The sequence below is a fragment of the Crinia signifera genome, chromosome 6 (genome assembly GCF_055691185.1).
Source record: "Crinia signifera chromosome 6, ASM5569118v1, whole genome shotgun sequence".
Classification (NCBI taxonomy): Eukaryota; Metazoa; Chordata; class Amphibia; order Anura; family Myobatrachidae; genus Crinia; species Crinia signifera.
This window is the reverse complement of record NC_139222.1, coordinates 154,440,239-154,461,162: the sequence shown is the minus strand read 5'-3', so window position 1 is coordinate 154,461,162 and position 20,924 is coordinate 154,440,239. Positions and strand designations below refer to the sequence as shown.

Genomic DNA, 20,924 nt, shown 5'->3' with positions numbered 1-20,924 from the left:
CTAATATAAAAAAAAAAAACTGCACAAGATACTTACCCCATTCAACAGGTAAAGGGCCCAGTGGATCATACTCTTTATTTTGGGCTGCATAATCCTGGTTCTATATATAAAAAAAATAAAGAAACAAAAGTTTAAAAAGAGTAAAATTAAATACCCTGCTTCTCAGAAAAGCTGTACAGTCCCCCAAAAAAATTGCTAAAAAAGTTTTTAAAACGAAAAGATTGACCCAACACGATATAAACTTCAGCACTAAAATGTTGTTTATTTTAAAACATTTACCAGAAGCACATCTATGCGATTAGTGTATAGCGGGGGGCAAATACTTCTGGTATGATTGGCCACAACACAACAAAATTATCTGAGATCGATGTTATGAACACTTGTCAATTTTATAATTATTGTTCCTTTGATGCACTATGCCATTATTGTTGTAATGATTTTACTATCACTTGAAAATGAATAAAATATCTTTATTAAAAAAAAAAAAAAGATCTGCGGATACAGCCATTGTAACCTCCAGGAGAAAGAAACACATCAAGAGTAGGGCTGGTTTTGCACATCAATTTATCAAGTGGGTAATCAATCTATTTAATATCGATGGTAGTGCCCATCAGATCGCATGTTAAATATGGCTCTGGTTTACATACAGTAAGAACTCTATAATATCCGGCTGTGTTCCTCTAAGAAATCAATGACTGCTTGACACATGCACTTTGGAGTTTGTGTCTGGACTACTCATAAATTGAGATTACGATACCAGTATTATCTCCTTTGATTGTTTATATTGTTATTATGTTATGAATTGATTTTAACTGAAGCCCTAGGATCTGTTTAATTAGTTCTGAACAACTAACTTCTATTATTCTTTAGAATGTAATAATGTTTAATTTTATATGTTGATTAAAGAGACCAAATATTTGCTTTGATTCTCAATGCTCTGTATTTATTTTTTGGCTTTTATAGTTTAAAGATGTAGCCCCATTTTCCTATAAGTAGGCTGGTCTTTGAGTATCATATTATACAGTATATTCGACACATCAGTTCACATGGTTAAATCAATCTGACCGAGGTACTAAATAAGTTACCTTTGCTGAAAAGCATGGACAGCTTTAAAACCTATAATGTAATGCCTGAGTTATACCCAGGGCTGAGTTAACACCCCCCCCCCCTCCCCTCCATTACCCCCATTAGGCAGAGACAGGGCCAGTGGTGGGGTATTTGGCATCCCCTTGCAAACTAGAATGCTTTTCTCTGAGAATTACTGTGCAGGGCCAATTTGTAGGTTAAAATGGGTACTTGTGTATTATCTGGGCGCCAGATATATCGCATCGCATGCCACTAGTTAAGGCATGCAATTGGACCCGATTTTGAGCCTTTCCCGGGAGGAGTGTACAATTTTAATATCGCATCGCATGCCTTAACTAGTGGCATGCGATGCGACGCAATTATACCCGATATTACATTGTACAGGCACCCTGATGCCTGATTACAATGTTAAATGCACCCCCAGACCCGATTTTTAATTGTACACCCCCCCCCCCCCCGATGGGTGATTACTATGTGAAATGCCCCCCCCATTGTTAACGCCACCCCAGTATCAACGCCAACCCGAAGCGTGGCGAGCCCACGAGGGGCGGCGGTACGCGTCCTCCGACCTTTTTATACCCCCACTATCCACAGGTCCAATCGCGTTACACATTGCATGCGATGCAACTTTTTAACGTGCGATGAAAAAAAATCGGGTGCCCAGATAATACACAAGTACCTTAAAATGTTCCACCCCATTCCTCCTCACTTTGGTTATGCTTCAGATTTAGCACACCTTTTACAATGTGTTTCTTTTATTTGTGAGCAGGTTAATACATCCTTTATCAATACGCCAGTGGTTTTGGTGCTCATTCTGAACTATAAATTCTTTAAAGTGAAGGCGATGTGGCATCTAACCACTTTTAGGCTATTACTTTACTCAGACAGCAAAAATGATGATACCATCTTGCTGTTGGTGCTCACCCCATAGATGAACCTCTGGTTGAATTGTTGCATTGCTCCTTGTAATTGGTTGCACTGAAGCCGCCATTGCTCAAAGTTGCGAACAGATTCAATAGTAGGTCGCTGCCATGTGGTTGTCCGTGTTATGTGGTCTACATAGTAGATTCTTCCCATGTTGTCTACACGGCGCTCCCACCTACAAGTGAAATTTTGAAGAAATAAAAAGAAAAAAGAAGAATGAAGACAAAGTTAGAAATTAGGAGTGTAATGTGTTCTTATCTTGCTTATTCTCTCTCCCACACCTCCTGTTCAGTGGATGAAATATAAACTCACAAATATACTGATGGATACTTGAAGAACAGTCACGATTGAGCTCTGAGGGAGATGCTGTTGGAAGCACAGCATTTTAGACAGATATTGGCTGATTATTAAGCTGCTCATTTTTTAAACACAGCCTGTAACTTGACAGCTAGGAGCTGATTAGTGCGTTATTACCTTTCACTTTATCTCTTTAAAAGGCTTAATACATCTGCCCCATTGAGAGGTAAAACATTCTGTTACTTGGACTGACAGCTGGAGCTGGTTTCTTTATTAACCCCATCAGTGGTAATCCTGAGAATTTTCCGGGCTGTGCTTCAGTGCCCAGACTGGCAAATCTGGAAAATTCTCGGGATTACCACAGCTTGGAGCTGGGCAGCGCCGCTGAGCTCATGGCTGAAATCAGCTTCAGCGCTTACCGGCTCTGGCTGATTGGTGGTGCGTAATTTGGCAAACACAAAGCCTGGCAGAGCTTGCACAAATATGAAAATCACTGCAGAACACACACACACACACATATATATATATATATGAATCAATGGACCATCATCCGAACTCAGCAGGACTTTCCATGGGCACCACCACAACAAGTAAATTTACCAACATTTGTTTCTGCAAGCACTTTTCACATACAGTAGAAGTGCTTTTGGTTGGCATGTTTAAAGCAGGCATGGATCAGTCAGAATGGTGTAGTGCTATTTTGTGTAAAAGTTAAAGAAAAGGGTTAAAAACTCACTTATGCAGAGCACACACTCCTCTTTGGGAAAAATTCTCATAGAAGAGTATTTGTGAAAACCTTGCGTTTTGCGGTAGACCAAAAGGTCAAGCTTGTGCTCATTCTTAATAAGTGTTTAAGAGGAGTTATTTTAGCCATTATCTTTTTATAACCGGAAAAGGACAAACTAATTTTAAGTTCTGTTTTGTGTCAAATTTGGGTATGGTTTCCAAATTGGCTGCCTTTTCTGTCAAATACACCGAATGGATTTATTAGAACTCTTATAAGCAGTCCTGAAGTGACACACTGCGCATATAAGAAAGCAGTAAATCAATTTGAAATTGTAAAATCTATTACGTGATGTATTTTGATTCAAATGTACTTAACCTAAACCCACACAAAAACAAAACCATGCTGGTCACTAGCAGTAGACAAGATCAAAAGGGGTTGTCAATGTAAACATCAGGAATAACGGTTCGATAAACCATCTGGGTACTTACCCAGGGGGAAGAGGTTCTGGTCGGTCCCATGTTGTCCTTTTAGCCACATGATCCACAAAATAGACACGTCCATGCTGATCAATGCGCTGCTCCCAACTGTGGATGGGAACCAAGAATACATGAATTAATACAAATTATGAGCGCACACCTTACCTCCCTACTGTAAATAACATACTGTATACCAGGGGTGTCCAAACTTTTTACAACGAGGGCCAGATTTGGTGAAGTGTAAATGTGTGGGGGCTGACCATTCAGCCTGACATTCTTTGAATCATTAATCACATCAGAATGGTCCCCCACTCTGCCCCTTTCACTGTATGTCCCCCAGCCTGCCCCTCCTTCAATGTATGTCCCCCATTCACTATATGTTCCCCACTCTGCACCCATTCACTCTGTCACCCAGCCTGCGCCCCTTCTCTTAATGTCCATCAGTGCATCAATTCATTGTATGTCCCCAAGCCTGACCCTCCTTCACTGTAGGACTCCCATTCACTGTACGACCCCCATTCACTGTATGACCCCCATTCACTGTATGACCCCCATTCACTGTATGACCCCCATTCTGCCCCCATTCACTGTATGTCCCCCAGCCTGCCTGTGCTCCCCCTTCTCTGAATGGCCATCACTGCCTCCATTCACTGTATGTCCCCCAGCCTGACCCTCCTTCACTGTATGTCCCCAACTCTGCCCCCTCCCTTCTCTGTATGCTTCCCAGCCCCTTGTGTGAGCCAGAGGCAGGAGAGGCAAAGCAGGCACTGCAAGGACAGGAGATGCTTGGGCTCCCGCTGCTGCCCTCCTCCACTCTGCATGTTACGGAAGCAAGCTTCCCCCTTGCTGCCCCCCTCCACACACACTGCTGTCACTGTGATTGTGGAGTAGGGTGATATACGATTGCAGCAGCAGGGGTAGTACACCAAACACATCTGACTGTGGCGGCCGGCACCATCTGATGCTCTGCCCGCTTGCAGCTGGAGGCTGCGGGCCACTTGAAATGACAGCACGGGCCGCATTTGGCCTTCGGGCCTGACTTTGGACATGCCTGCTGTATACAAACTGATACACTTTCCTAGAAAGTCTCCCTATGCAAAAGTTTTAAAAAAACTTTCCCTATTCCACACCACTTTAATTTCTGTGCCACTGAAAATTAGTTCTTGCCCCAGGAAAAGTGAACAGATTCTGGTTGATGAGACAGAACTCCTATATGCCGCATGAACCGATTAGATTTCCAATAACTTCATAATAAAAAGCTTCAATATCAAACTAATCTTTCTCCATTCAACTTTTATTGCACTCTTTTTATGAAGTCATGCTGACGTAGAACAACTCATACAGCCTCCAGAAAAATGCAATGTATTGCTTCCCACTCATATTCATACCCAGGAGGCAGGGTTCCCTGATTGACATTTCCAATTCTCTGGTTATCCATGTTGACGGGAACGATCTGTCTGGAAACGGGAGGCGGGCAGGACGGTGTGTCGATGTCAGGTGCAGGTGAACTACCAGCTACTATTGCTGCAGTATCTGAATTGGGCAATGAGACACCGTTGGCAGGGCCTAAAAAAGGAAGAACACGATAATTATCAACTCTGGAAACCGCAACATGAGGTTCACTAGGTTTCCGTGTGACCTTGGCACAAGACTAGCAACAAATGGACAACTGAACTCTTACTCAAAAAACTCTTAGAACAAAAATGTATTTCGGAAATCAGAAAAACCTTTAGGGGGAAATTTACTAAAGGAAATTTGTAAAAAATAGGTGTATTTGTATCCAGAAATACACTTATTTTTGACATTTACTATCCCGAAAATACGGCAATTCGTATTCGTATTGATAGCACATCAATACGACTACAAATTGCCGTATTTTCGGGATAGTAAATGTCAAAAATAAGTGTATTTCTGGATACAAATACACCTATTTTTTTTACAAATTTCCTTTAGTAAATTTCCCCCTTAATGTCTATTGAGAAACAGCGATTCTTCTGAGTAACTCTACATTCAAAATGAAAATGGATATAAATGTGGTTTGCAAGACTGAAGAAAACAAAACCCCCTACAAAAGTAAAAACACATGTCTATTAAACCTGTTCTATAGTATAATTGTTATAGTCCAAAGGAGTGAAAAAAAAATCAAAACTCCCAGAACAGTTGCTGAGTCAGAAGGGAAAATTAAAAAAAAAAAAAAACCATCTAAAATTCCCAGGATTAGCCATTCCAATAATGTCATTTACTAATTATACACTACAGATAAAACATCTAAGAAAGGCATCCAATCCACTACACTCAATGGGTGCTTAACCTTACCTTACAGTCATCTCTAATGGGCCCTACACAGCTACTTCGCTCACAACGCACTGTCTCTCTAAGCACACAGTGATGCAACACGCTGTGTGCTGAGCGAGGTGCCGGGATCAGTGTTCTCCATTGAGAACACTGGCCCGACCGATTAAGAACCTGCTTGCAAGTTATTAATTGACGCCGGATTCAGGCCGGCGGGGCCACACATTTAAAGCAATGTGTGCTCTATACACACACACACACACATTTACATGCTGTTTCAGGCATTCTCTGAGCGATTTAGTAACATAGCTCAGAAAATGCCTGAATGTCGCCCTGTGTGTAGGGCCCATAAATCTCTACAAAGCAAGAGAATATCCTGCAATCTCTAGGCTACATGCAAGGACAGCACCCAACATGGATTTCTATGAGGCACCACCAATAATCTTTAGTGCATTCTCTGTATAGTTATGGGAAATTTAATCAGAGATAATGTTACACAATTAGAGATCATTTTTTGAATATTGATAATTGTACAAAATGTCAGCTGTTTCTGAACTATACATCCCAGCATGCCCTGCAACAGTTTTAGCATGGCCAAATAGCATAAATAGCAGGGCATGCTGGGATGTGTTGCCATTCCTGTGCTAGATGAATGTCATAACAGTAAAACTCTACTTTCCTACCTGAGGCGGATGCCCTCTGAGGGGTAGGTGGTGGAGGTCGAGATGGTCTGGGAGGCCTGCTGGGTTTAAACCCTCCATTGGACAGAGATGGTGAACTGGTGCCATTGGTTGCACGTTGATCACTGGGACTTGTGCCATCGGTACTATCCACACTGAAATCAATGTAGATTTCTTTTGGTTACTATTCATATATTGTAATACAGCAGAGACATTTTAGGATGCAACTGAAACATTGCAACAAGAACACTAGCAGTAGGATTCTGTCCTTGGCTTCGAAGTGCAAGTGGTCTTGAACAGTTAAGCTTGGATGTATAACTTATTTTTGTGATTAGTATCTGCTTAGCCTATTGAATACTGTAATCAAATTGTTGTGGTAGGTTTGAGAATTAAATATATGGAACTATGCAATTATAATATTAAAACCGTTAATTTTAGAAACAAATAATTCTGAAAATAGGATTTTGGTACCTATTGTTAAAACTAGTCCACACAGGCCACTGGAGTTCTTTGCAATGGCTATAGAGGTGTGGGTAGTGGGAGCTGGGCACTTCTAAATCTAAGCATGTAAGGCATTTGTACCAATGGAGGGTGTGGAAGAGCTAGGAATGTAGTTCATACACAAGATCATCTGTCACTTTATATTATCTAATTTTTGCCAATTATAAAAGTTAAACTGCATGTTGAGGGCAGCCTCATATACGAGCTTGGAGGAGTTGCAACAGTTCAACAGTGAAGTGGGCTCCATTTAAAGTAGAAAGTTTGTCATATGGAATTATATTGGGTATTATGGAAAGGGAGAGGATAGGAAAAAGGGATTTTTGTAAGAACTTACCGTTCGAATCCCTTTCTCTGATATGGTCCTGGTGACACAGCTCAACACTGGGATGTAGGAGGGTCCGAAGGAGCCAGGCACCTATCCTAAAGTTTTAGAGGGTAGGCTCCTCCCCTACTGCATCCCTGGACTCTTCAGTTCATCTTTCAAAGCCACTGGAATACATTAACTCAGTACAAACGCCTGCACATATTATATGCACATTTTATAACAGAAAACTGTTAACTTTTAACCATTTTAACATGAACATCATGAAACTTCTGGCATACTTACTGAGCGTAAGGGAGGGATCGCTGTGTCACCAGGACCATATCAGAGAAAGGGATTCGAACGGTAAGTTCTTACAAAAATCCCTTTTTCTCTTTCAATGGTCCTGGTGACACAGCTCAACACTGGGACGTTCCAGAGCCGGTCCTTTGGGAGGGTACGCTCAGGTCTGCAGCTCTCAGCACTGCTCGCCCGAATGATGCGTCCTCCGACGCGAACTCATGGAATCTATAGAATTTGGCAAATGTGTGAACAGATGACCAAGTGGCAGCTCTGCAAACCTGCTCAGCTGTGGCCCCATGTCGAACCGCCCAAGAGGTGGCAACTGACCTGGTGGTATGCGCATTTATTTTGGCCGGTACTGGTCTACCCACTTTGGTGTATGCAAAGGCTATCACAGACCGCAACCACCTAGCAATAGTCTGCTTAGATGCAGGCCAACCAATCTTGTGTACGTCATACAATACCAACAATGTGTCAGTCTTCCTGACACTCTTCACTCTGTCCACATATATGCGTAAGGCACGCACAACATCCAAAGTTCTCAACTTGTCCCTTTTCTTAGAACCCTCTGGGGGTTGAAACACAGGTAGAACTATCTCCTGATTTAAATGGAAGGTAGACACCACCTTCGGTAAAAACTGAGGCACTGTTCTTAAAACAGCCCTGTCATCATGAAAAATTAAGAAAGGAGATTTACATGACAAAGCTCCCAATTCTGAAACTCTTTTAGCAGATGCTACTGCTAACAAAAACACTAGCTTCCACGTAAGAAACTTAAAGTCAGCCGACCTTAAAGGTTCAAAAGGTGCCTTTTGAAGGCATTCCAAAACCAGTGATAGATCCCAAGGTGCTACTGGTTGCTTGTATGGAGGTTTCAACCTGGATACTCCTTGTAAAAAGGTTTGAATTTCCGGCAAAATGGCTATCTTTTTCTGGAAATAGATGGACAAGGCCGAAATCTGCACCTTCAGTGACTGAAGGCTTAGGCCCGATGAAAAACCATCTTGTAAGAATTCCATCATTCTTGATAGCTTAAAATGAGATGTATGAGCCTTTCTTCTCTCACACCATCGAATGTAAGTCTTCCAGACTCTATAATAATTTGCCGAAGATACAGCTTTTCTGGCTTTTATCATAGTCTGTACTACTGCCTCAGAAAACCCTTTTCTTTTCAAAATGGTGGTTTCAATAGCCAGGCCGTCAAAATCAATCGATCTGAATCCAGGTGATTGAAAGGGCCTTGTCTTAGAAGGTCTGGTCTCAGAGGTAGACGCCATGAGTCCACAGACAACCTCTGAAGCCTCGAGTACCAGGATCTCCTTGGCCAATCTGGGGCCACTAAGATCACTGGAACCTTCTGCCCCTGTATTTTCTTCAGAAGTCTCGGTAACATTGGTACTGGTGGGAATGCATAAAGGAGATCTCCCTGCCAGTGAATAGTCATGGCATCCACTGCCTCCGCTAGTGGATCCCTTGTTCTGGCATAGAACCTGGGCACTTGACGGTTGATCCTGGATGCCATCAGGTCCACATCCGGAGTTCCCCACATCGAAGTGATTTGGTGAAACACCTGAGGGTGTAAGCTCCATTCCCCTTCCTTGAGCTCCTCCCTGCTCAGGAAGTCGGCTTCTATATTCTCTATTCCTGGGATGAATATAGCCGATACAGCTGGAACATTCTGTTCCGCCCATAGGAAGATTCTGGATACCTCCCACATGGCCAATCTGCTGCGTGTACCTCCCTGGTGATTCAGATACGCCACAGCTGTGGCATTGTCGGTCTGAATCCTCAAAGGGAGGTTCTGTAACCTGTCTCCCGCCAAGGAAATGACTTTCCAGACAGCTCTCAGCTCCAAGATGTTGATTGGTAACGCTGATTCCTCTGCCGTCCACAGGCCCTGAAGCCTGAGATCCAGGACTATTGCCCCCCAGCCCCTGAGACTGGCGTCGGTAGTTACTATCAACCAGTCCCAGGTCTGTAATGACCGACCCCACTGAAGGGAATCTACTTCTGTCCACCATTTCAAAGATTCTCGGGTGTCCGAAGACAGCACTATCATCTCGGATTTCATGGTCAAAGTGTTTCCTGACCAAGCTGACAAGATGTTCCATTGGAACCTCCGAGAGTGGAACCTGGCAAATTGAAGCGTCTCGAATGACGCCACCATCTTCCCCAGGAGCTTGAGGCACCTCCATACTGAAATGCTCTGAGCCCTGAGAATCTCCTGGACTAGGGTGACCAGATCCCTGGCCTTTACCTCCGGGAGGAATACCCGATGAAGATGGGTGTCCAGTATGACTCCCAAGAATTGGAGCCTTTGTGACGGTACCAACTGAGATTTTTGCAAATTTAAAATCCAGCCGTGAGCCTGCAAAAAACTGATGGCCTCTGCCAAGTGACTCTGCAGCATGGCTGCTGACTCTGCTTTGAACAGGAGATCGTCCAAATAGGGTATTACTGTGATTCCCCTGAGCCTCAGCACCGCCGCCATTACTGACATTATCTTTGTGAATACCCTTGGCGCGGTTGCTAGCCCAAAGGGTAACGCCCGGAATTGTAAATGCAGGTCTCCTATGGCAAACCTCAACAAGGTCTGATGTTCCGGGTGTATAGGAACGTGCAAATATGCGTCCTGGACATCCATGGACGCCAAAAATTCTCCCTGGTCTAGACTCAGGAGTACTGACCGTAGAGACTCCATTTTGAAATGGTCTACCCATAAATGAACATTTAGAGACTTCAAATTTAGTATTGGTCTGAAAGACCCGTCTGGTTTGGGCACCAGGAACAGCGTGGAGTAAAAGCCTTTCTTCCACTCTGTCTTGGGGACTAGTGTCACCACCCCTTTTTCCAAAAGGGAGTGCGCTGCTCTCACAAGAGCTGTACGCAGCCGTGCCTCCTTTGGTAAGGATGTGGGAATGAACCTCTTCGGAGGTGGCCCTCTGAAAGGGATTTTGTAACCCTGTGTTATGATGTCTAGCACCCAGGCATCCTGGTCTAGAGAAGCCCAAGCGTCCCTGAAGAGCGTGAGACGCCCGCCCACTTTTGTCACTGTCGGGCAAAGCCCCTGACAGTCATGCAGAGGGTTTATCCTCTCCTTTATTGGCAGGCTTCTTGTGAAAAGAGCCAAATTTTGACTTTTGTGTCTTGCCTCTAGAGGGCTGAAACCTTCCCCTGAAAGACTGTCCTCGAAAGGACGCACCACCTCTAGGGGAGGGCCGAAAGGACGGCTTAAAAGCAGAAAATCTGGACGTCTGCTTTGCTGAGGAGGCCGGCAGGAATGTACTTTTGCCGCCTGTGGCCTGTTTTATAATCTCCTCTAATTCGGTACCAAAGAGTACCTTTCCTTTGAAGGCTAATGTTTCCAGAGCCTTCTTGGACTCATTGTCTGCTTCCCAGGCTTTTAGCCAAAGCACTCTCCTGGCATTAATGGAGACTGTGGACACTCTGGTTGCCATTTTAATAGCTTCCTCCTCTGCTTCAACTGCATATTCTGCTGCTGCCTTAATCTTTTCTGCCAGCAGTAATGCACCCGGGTCAGCCTGCAGCATGGTGCATAATTCACCAGCCCACTCTATCATGGCCTTAGAAACCCAGGCTGAAGCAATAAGGGGTCGTAAGGTAAACCCCACCCCTTCAAAGATAGCCTTGAGGTTTCCCTCCAGCTTCTTATCCACAGAATCTTTAAAAGCTGCACCGCCCTGTACTGGTAATACAGTAGCCTTGGACAAACGTGCCACTGAAGCGTCCACAACTGGGACCTTTTCCCAGAGCTCCGCATGAGACTCTGGCATGGGGTACAGACTAAGGAATCGCTTAGGCATCTGAAGCCTCTTATCAGGAGTTTTCCAAGCCCCTTCTAACAATTCCTGTAACCCCTCATCTGAAGGAAAAGTAACAGCCTCCTTCCGCTGTCGCTTAAAAACACCTTTAACAGGAGTCTTATCCTCCACAGTCAGCTTTAAAGCCTGCTTCACAGCTATAATGAGATCCTCTATACCAGCAGCAGAGTTCTCTTCCAAATCATCACCCTGATCCCAGGGGATGTCAGTATACTCTCCTTCCTCTTCATCTACCACAGTAGTTAAGGCATAAGACCTTCTAGGGGTCCCTGCCACATCATCCATTTTGTCCAGCATTTCACTGAACCTGTTAATCCCTTTTGCAGTATCCTGCATCACCTGGATAAGTGCAGGATCTGCCTGGGTAAGAGGCAAGGAGCCAGACGACTGCTGAGATGATGGCATAGGTCTCTGTGATTCTACCAGCCCATCACTCTGCCTGTCCAAAAGCTGCACCAAAGCGTTTACTGACCTGCCTAGGGCCCTGGCCCACGCAGGTTCCATATGCTCTGCCCTATGGGGATCACTGCCCATGGGTCTCACATCAGCGCAAGTAATACATAAGCCCCCCTTGGCCATCTGCTCAGGGACAAATTTTTGTGTGCAAACATTGCACGCGCTCAGTGCATTAAGGGCTCCCTCCCCCAAAACCACAGCCTGATGCTCAGACATGACGCAAGTGATAAATGTATATCTATCAGTATACACAGTGCAAACAATGTACAAGCGTTTATACAGAGGCAATGCACCCAATCACTTATCTGTCTGTTGGTTTCAACTGCGGGGAAGCGATGCCCAGGAAATCCAAGTCACTCTGCCAGGATCAGTAAGCCAGCTCAGCTCCGCTGCAAGCGTTCTGAAAGGCGCCAAAGTCAGAGTGAAGGAAGAGACCACAGGTCCCTGCTGCTGCGGGGTCCGTGACCTTTTGGCGCCAACCACCCCCAGCAAGCCGCTCCTTAGGTAGGATTTCCTAGTTCCAGTGTCTCCCCCTCAAATGGGGATCACTTGGAACATGCCTGTCACAACGCTGCTGTCCTCTCATCTAGGAGCTCAGCGTGTAAGCTCCGCATAAAATGGCCGCCGCCATCACGGAGCGCCTGTCCCCCATGATCCCCACCTAAGCGTGGAGCCGGTTTCAGGGTACTCCGGAGCCCAGGCAGCCTTTTAGAAAAGGCTATAAGCGCTGCACAGGGGGACCAGACAGTGTCTCCCCTGTGCACAGTGAGCTGACAGGACGCGCTTCTGTCAGCTCCTGCTGCGCAAGCAGTGTGAGGATTCACTATGAGAATCCTCACACTGTGCCTACCTAGCTAGGGTAAAAGTTAATAAAATAATAAAAATCCCCTAACTACTCTAATTCTTCGGCTGCTCCTGCAGCCCTTTAGAATAGCACCCACTCCAGTGGGCACCTAACACGAACTGAAGAGTCCAGGGATGCAGTAGGGGAGGAGCCTACCCTCTAAAACTTTAGGATAGGTGCCTGGCTCCTTCGGACCCTCCTACATCCCAGTGTTGAGCTGTGTCACCAGGACCATTGAAAGAGAAACAGACAGGAGCACATGAAGACTGTTAAACTGTTGAGTCAATATTGACAGTACGTGTACATCTTGGAACTTAGGATTTATTCACTAGTAATAATGGACTGTATAATAAGGATTATTGAGGCTAAGAACAAACTTATGACAGAAAGCAAACCTCTATGCATCGCTCACAAAATTGGCCTGTTCATAAAACGGAGAAAGATAGGATAACAGCGCAATTTCAAAAGGCAAGACAAACTACTTGCAACAAAGTACTTTGGGAACAGATGTTCATATTGAGGAGGTTAGTTAGGAGTGGTGGCAAAGAAATAATTGAATCATCTCACCCTCTAAAGAGGATTTAAAAAAAAAAAAATGCTGTGCGTACAATCACATGCAGATTATACAATATGCACCTTGAACTGATTTTAGTGATATCAAGCAACAGTTCATACTGTAACTCTCATATCATACTGCAATGACTTGATGTAGTTACACTAGATTTTTTAGGAACTTCAAACTTCGCCATCAACACAGTCGCAGTCTGGCTGCTCTGCCCGGACTATCTCACCATCTCCTATCAAGGACTTACTCATCAACCTATCTCAGACCAAACAGGTCTGTAATATTTATGCTACTCTGCGTTTACATGTCTCCCCTCATCATTTAGACAGCCTTAGAACCAAATGAGAGGGTGATCTGGCCAGATTAGAGGAAACACAGTGGGTACAAGTTCTGGGCTCAATTACATTTACCACCCCTTGCATTAGATATCAACAGGTATTCTTCTATATTCTACACTGTTAGTATCGCACACCTGTAGTACTGCATGGAGCGGGCCTTAGGTCTAATGCAGTGTCCTAGATGCGCCTCGCATGATGCGGATTTCTGGCACCTACTGTGGCACTGTCCTGGGTTATTTGCTTTCTGGAAAGCAATGTGGGCTGATATTGTGACAACGAAATCTACTCTTCCCCCTGCATCGTCTGTATGTTTTCCCTCGACATTGAGGAGAGCCACTCTCCTTCAATTTATAAATATGCCCTGTATCTTACCACCCTGGCTAAAGTTATTATAGCGTGCCATTGGTTCAGTGAGACTCCTCCTTCTATACATCAGTGGCGTGCTTTAGTGAATGATGTCTCTAGACATGAAAGGTACATACCGCTCCCGGGGTACACTTCAACGGTACCATGACAAGTGGGACCGCTGGAATAACTCATCGATGGCACTAGTAACTATGTCAGAGCACAGAACTCATTGTTACAGCGGAAGCTATGCCATTTCTTTTTTGTCAGTTATATTTATTCACCCTAACCACAATAACCACGCAGAGACTGTACCGTGCACAATATCCTCTCTTTTAATGTACATTTTTCTTTTGTTTGAAGCTCAGAGACAATTGTTACTAATACTTTTGACTACACTGTTACATTACATTGTATGTTATGTCGTGTCTGTTTCTTTTGTTTTCTTTATTGCTGTGTAAAGCTGGCCATACATCAGAAAGACCGGTCACAATCCGGATTGTGTACAAGTTCCCTTGAAATCCCCGGCAGTCCTTTGTGGTTTTTGGACACACAATCTACTCACAATCCATCATACAATCCATCTGCTGCATGATTGTATAGATTGGAGCTTCATTTAAATAGGGGTAGCAGCCTGTGGTGTATTATTATTATTTTATTATTATTGTTATCATTGTTATACAGAGGGAGCAGCCTGTGGTGTTCTGTTGTTATGATTGTATAGGGAGAGCAGCCAGGGGTGTCCTGTTATTAATTTATACAGGGGAACGGCCTGTGGTGTCCTTTTATTATACAGGGGGAGCAGGGGGTTTCCCAGCCCTCTCTCTCTCCCGGTTTTCCCTTCCCCCTTATCCTCATCTTCTTTCTGTCTCCCCTTATCTCATGCTCCCCTGTGTCACTTTACCCTCCCCTCTCTTCTATAGTTTTCTCAGTCCCATGCACTCTTTTTCCTCTTGCCCCCTCTTTCTCACTCCGCCTCCATCTCTCTGACCCTAGTCTCTTTCTCCTTATGTCTCTCCTCCCCACATTTTCCTTCTATCTTTCCTCCCTTTATCTCTCTCTACCCCCTTTCTCTTCCTGAGACCTTCTCTCCCTGGACAGAATGTAATTGGGGTGCTTGCCCAGGGGTCAGCGTGAGTATGGGGAGCAGCTCCCTCCCCGTCTGCTTTTAATGTGCAGCTCCTATTAATAGCAGCAGGCTACCTGTGACCATGGCCGAGTGGAATGGAGCAGGCAGCAGTGATTTTTCGTATCGCCACGGCCCCCCCGGTGCCCCCTCTCAGCGTGTATCCTACCCTCAGGACCGGCGTGGTGATACACAGCTTTGCAGCTGTCAGCACCAGGCTTGACACACCAAGCATCATAAAGCAGCCCAGTGACGCCAGCTGCGCAGCTGTATCACCGCACTGGACCTAAGGGGAGGATACACGCTGACATAGGAGCGGGAACACATGGGAGCCGCGGCGATACGAAAAATCACTGCTGCCTGCTCCATTCCACTCGGCCATGATCACAGGCAGCCTGCCGCTATTAATAGGACCCGCGCCACTGCCGCACATTTTAAAAAAAGTGACAGCAAGCAGGGCAGATGGCAAAGTAGTAGGAAGACTGACTGGTGAGTCAAGGGGCACGTTCGGTTCCCCCAGAGATGAGGCCGCCTGGTAGTGAGTCCGGTGACTGATCTATTCACCGGTCTGATCCGTCTTACGACCAATTGTATGTGCTTAAAAGCACATGCAATCAGGTCACAATCCCAACTGATCAGACGTGCAGTAGGTCCGATCAGTAGAACAATCCACCAACCAGCGGGAGTGTGCATTGCACGATTGTGTGCACACAATCTGCATGCACTCAAACGACCAGTTGAGATTGCATACAATCTTGTTCTGATGTATGACCGCCTTAACACAAAATTTCAATAAAAAATGTACACAATAAAAAATTTTGGTACTCTTTACCTAGCACGGCGCCCGCGATTACAATCGCGGGCGTCGGTGGTAAAAAATCGCGGGCATCGCGGGTAAATCAAAAACGGGTGCGACGCGATGCCCGCGATTTTCCCATAGGGATCAATGTTAAAAGTCAGATTGGTCGCGATTTTAGCGTTAATTGGCTCAATGCCCGCGATTTTTACATAGGAAACAATGTTAAATGGGCCACAGAGCCCTAATAGTCCCCCTGAAGTGTGAAATGGCCCCCACAATTTTTAACGCCACCCCACGATCAACGTGAACCCGAAGCGTGGCGAGCGCAGCGAGCCCGCGAGGGGCGGCGGTACGCGTCCTCCGACCTTTTCATACCCCCACTATCCACGTCGGCGTGGAGTTGAGAATAGAATAGTGTGGCGAGCGCAGCGAGCCACCGAGCCCGAAGCGTGGCGAGCCCCGCGAGGGGACGCGGATACCTTCACAGTTATACGCGTCCCCTCACGGGCTTCACAGGTGTCCGTGGCGACGCGGACACCCGTGAAGCCCGCGTTTACCTGTGAAGGTATCCGCGTGCGCTCGCCACGCTTCGGGCTCGGTGGCTCGCTGCGCTCGCCACACTATTCTATTCTCAACTCCACGCCGACGTGGATAGTGGGGGTATGAAAAGGTCGGAGGACGCGTACCGCTGCGCTCGCCACGCTTCGGGTTCACGTTGATCGTGGGGTGGCGTTAAAAATTGTGGGGGCCATTTCACACTTCAGGGGGACTATTAGGGCTCTGTGGCCCATTTAACATTGATTCCTATGTAAAAATCGCGACCAATCTGACTTTTAACACTAAAATCGCGACCAATCTGATTTTTAACATTGGTCCCTATGGGAAATCGCGGCCATCGCATCGCACCCGTTTTTTTAGTGCATGCGATGGTCGCGATGGTCGCGATGGGCGCCGTGCTAGGTAAAGAGTACCAAAATTTTTTTTAAAAAAGGATGGAAAACTGATGAATGTACAAATTGGCAGAGTTGTTTTTTTTTTTTGGTAGTTTCAAAGCGGCAGTTACGTAGTCAGCATAGTGTCCCGGCAGCCAGCGTAGTTAGCATCCCTGTCAGAATCAGCATAGTGTTCCCACGGCCCCTGCCAGAATCAGCGCAGTGTTCCCACGGCAAGCTTAGTTATCGTAGTCAGTGTCCCTGTAAGTATCAGCGTTGTGTTCCCACAGCCAGCACGTTCGCGGCAAGCCGGAGCTTACGTAGTTAGCGTTACGCATTTAGCGTAGTCAATCAGCGCTTATTACATTGTGTGGGAACCATTGACCATTTTATCCTGCCTGACATGACAGGTGTGAATGTGTTCCTGAAACACCCCCACTATCCACGTCAGCCTGAAGCGTGGTGAGCGCAGCGAGTCCCATGTTATGCATCCTCCTGACCTGTTCATACCCCCACTATCCACACCAGTGTGGACTGGATTTTATAAAGTGTGGCGAGCGCAGCGAGCCACCAAACCCAAAGCGTGGAGAGTGCAGAGATCCCCGCAGATTACTTGACTTGTATTCCGAGTCCCCACGCAGGGCTCATTTTACGCATGCGCTCGCCATACTTCGGGCTCGTGGCTCGCTACACTTTATAAAATCAATTCCACGCCGATGTGGATAGTGGGTGTCGCTCTGGCTGGCATGGATAGTGGTGGTTTGAAAAGGAGGCATTTGCCAGTATGTAACAGGGAACACTGGCAAATGCATCCTTTATTGTGCATGAGTTTCACTAGCACCACCCTTTGTGCGCGAGACGCATGTGCTACCGAACCCCTAACCCCATCTCCCTGAAGCGGACACGGGCAGGGTTGTCCTACCCTGCCGCAAGAATTAGTGAGATGCACAAACGTCTAAGACGCTCGTGCGTCTCAGGCAGATGGAGCGCCTCTCCACCGGCAACCGCATAATTGCTTCTCCGACTATCCGCCAGCGCAGGGGATCTGGCGGTTACTGGCGCTGTGTGAGAGGCGCTCACTAGGCTTGCCAGGGACAGTACGGTGACTACGCTGCCTGACGGGGACACTACGCAGGGCTGCCACAGGGACACTACGCTGACTATGCTAGGCAGCCGTTGGGCTACGCTGACAACGTAGCTTAGTCTACACTGAAAACGTAGCGTAGCCTGCCGCCGTGAAACTACACAAGTACCTCTTTTATTTATTAAATAAATGCAAATTATGGTACTCTTTACTTAGAAGGGCGCCCACGATTTTGATCGTGGGCATCGTTAGTAAAAAATCTCGGGCATCTCGGGCATTGAATGCACTAAAAAAATCGGGTGCGATCAACCGACGAGATGCCCGAGATTTCCCATAGGGAACAATGTTAAATGTCTCAATTGACCCAATTTTCCTGTTCAATGCCTCAATTGACCCGATTTTTCCATAGGAAACAATGTTAAATGGGCCACAGAGGCCAAATAGGCACCCTGAAGTGTATAATGGCCACCCGAATTGTTAACGCCACCCCACGATCAACGTCAACCCGAAGCGTGGCGAGCGCAGCGAGCCCGTGAGGGGCGGCGGTACGCGTCCTACGACCTTTTCATACCCCCACTATCCACGTCGGCGTGGAGTTGAGAATATAAAGTGTGGCGAGCGCAGCGAGCCACCGAGCCCGAAGCGTGGCGAGCGCAGCGAGTCCCGCGAGGGTACGCGGACAGCTGTGAAGCCCGCGAGGGGACGCGGATACCTGTGAAGGTATCCGCTGCGCTCGCCGTGGCTCGCTGCGCTCGCCACACTTTCTATTCTCAACTCCACGCCGACGTGGATAGTGGGGGTATGAAAAGGTCGTAGGACGCGTACCGCTGCGCTCGCCACGCTTCGGGTTGACGTTGATCGTGGGGTGGCGTTAACAATTCGGGTGGCCATTATTCACTTCAGGGTGCCTATTTGGCCTCTGTGGCCCATTTAACATTGTTTCCTATGGAAAAATTGGGTCAATTGAGGCATTGAACAGGAAAATCGGGTCAATTGAGACATTTAACATTGTTCCCTATGGGAAATCTCGGGCATCTCGTCTGTCGCATCGCACCTGATTTTTTAGTGCATTCAATGCCCGAGATGGCCGAGATGGGCGCCCTTCTAAGTAAAGAGTACCCAATTTATTGTACACAACGACCAGAACAATTGGAACGATTAGTATAGAGATAAATCACGGAAATTATGCCAAATTTTATGTATGATATATGGGAAAGTTCAAAATGATTGTGTACTCGATACCTACACCTAAATCTGTAACAATTTGTGACATTCTAAATTAATTACATAGGGGAGTATTTCATTTGTCCCATTTTTGGATGGCTGAAATTTTTTTCAATCCCTGTGTATTCAATAGTGGGAGTTTTCACCTATTTGCAAGTGCTTTTTCGCTGATGCAGTTTCACTTTTTCGGGGGTGGGGGGTTGAAAACACTAAAAAAAAATCATACGAAAATGTCTGCAATTTCGCATAAAAACACACAGATTGGTCAGTAATTTGCATTGTAATAAATATCAAAAACAACAATCGTGAATTTTTTTTTTCAAAACAATGACAGTAACTGAATAGGTCAAAAAAAAAAAAAAAAGAAGGATTCAAACTAAAAACTTAAAAAAAATTAAGATTTTTCATCTAGGCAAAAAAAAAAAAAAAATCGGCGCCAATGGATTACCCCCCTGTTTTTTTTGTGGCAATTTACACTGCAAACCCAGTTTGATTTGTAAAATGATCGTCGCTTTAAAAAATAAAAATAAAAAACCTGGAGATTTCTTACCAAATCTCTCACTTTCTGAATCTCTCATCCTATTAAATATCACCCAGTATATCTGTAGAACAGAAGTTGAGGCCTAGTGAAGATCAGTAAAGTAGGAAAAGCAGGACATCTCCCACATCCTGCTCATGTATGTTTGAAACCGTTCTAAAAATTTATTAATGGCTCAGTGAAAAGAAAGACAATTCCAGTAAGTTTTATTTGTTGGGAGACAATTAGCCTACCAGTATATTTTTGGATTGTGGGAGGAAACCCACGCAAGCACGGGGAGAATATACAAACTCAAACTAACCATTACACTGTCCGTACTGCCATAATAAAGCAGCATTGTGCATTAGTTATTGGAGAACCCATCATAGTGAAATCCTGTATTGCATTTTTATCATATTATCCATTAAATAATCGATTACTTGTTGGTAGAATAGGAGCGAGTCGAAAGGAATGATTTCACATCCCTGGCATCGTCCAGGATAATTTATGTGAGATTAAAAGTATACTGTGCATCAGTTTATTTACAGGCACGTCTGACAAACATGTCATGGGAGGATAGTGGAGCATCACGAGTCACATCACATCAAAGCCCTACTTCCTGTGATGTAATGCCAACATTTACGGCAATATGTCACAAATATATAGAAACAATTACTATTGCAGAGAAAAACTGTGATGCTCACAACTAAAAGTAAAACAGGCAACAGCTGAAGGTGGAGCACATCTCCCAATTTGGGGAGTTATGGCAATTGCCGAGATCACTTTCCATCAGACTGTTTCATGTGGATCTATACTGCTCATAACCCTCATCATTAGGTATGCATAATGCTATCTCAATCTTGCGATTTATAAAAGTAGCTTTGTGCTTAAGAGTTACCTGGCAGGTGTCAATTCCGTCTGTGTTTGGTAAATTTCTGTGGAACCTACAAGACAAAGTGTCATTTTAAAAAGCTGGTTCAGAATAAATGCACTACTAAGGAACAAGGTTAAATTTGGACTACAGGATTCTTCTTGCTAAACATATTTGGTGAACCTTGCAAACTCGCTTTCTTTTTATGTACTGTATATCTCCCCGGTGTAACACATGATGATCATTTGTCTCTTCTTGAGTACATGGAGGGGTGACTTGTGACCTTTACAACATGGTAGGGAAGGGGGAGTGGAACTGCCTCAGTACAGCTCAAACAAGTTCAGTTCTTTACCTTGCAAAATAAATTCCTTACACCTCACGGCTGTTGTAAATT

General features: G+C 45.3%; 1 protein-coding gene across 1 annotated transcript in view; it reads right to left on the bottom strand.

Moving 5' to 3' along the window:
• The window catches only part of ITCH (itchy E3 ubiquitin protein ligase), a 97,626-nt gene that overhangs the window by 16,192 nt on the left and 60,510 nt on the right, over positions 1-20,924 (bottom strand). The window contains exons 6-11 of the mRNA XM_083147695.1: positions 20,558-20,603; positions 6,486-6,637; positions 4,899-5,076; positions 3,523-3,618; positions 2,011-2,185; positions 37-100 (exon numbers count right to left, since the gene is read on the bottom strand). Of these exons, the coding sequence (XP_083003821.1) occupies positions 37-100; positions 2,011-2,185; positions 3,523-3,618; positions 4,899-5,076; positions 6,486-6,637; positions 20,558-20,603 (711 nt within the window). The remainder of the gene's footprint in view (positions 1-36; positions 101-2,010; positions 2,186-3,522; positions 3,619-4,898; positions 5,077-6,485; positions 6,638-20,557; positions 20,604-20,924) is intronic.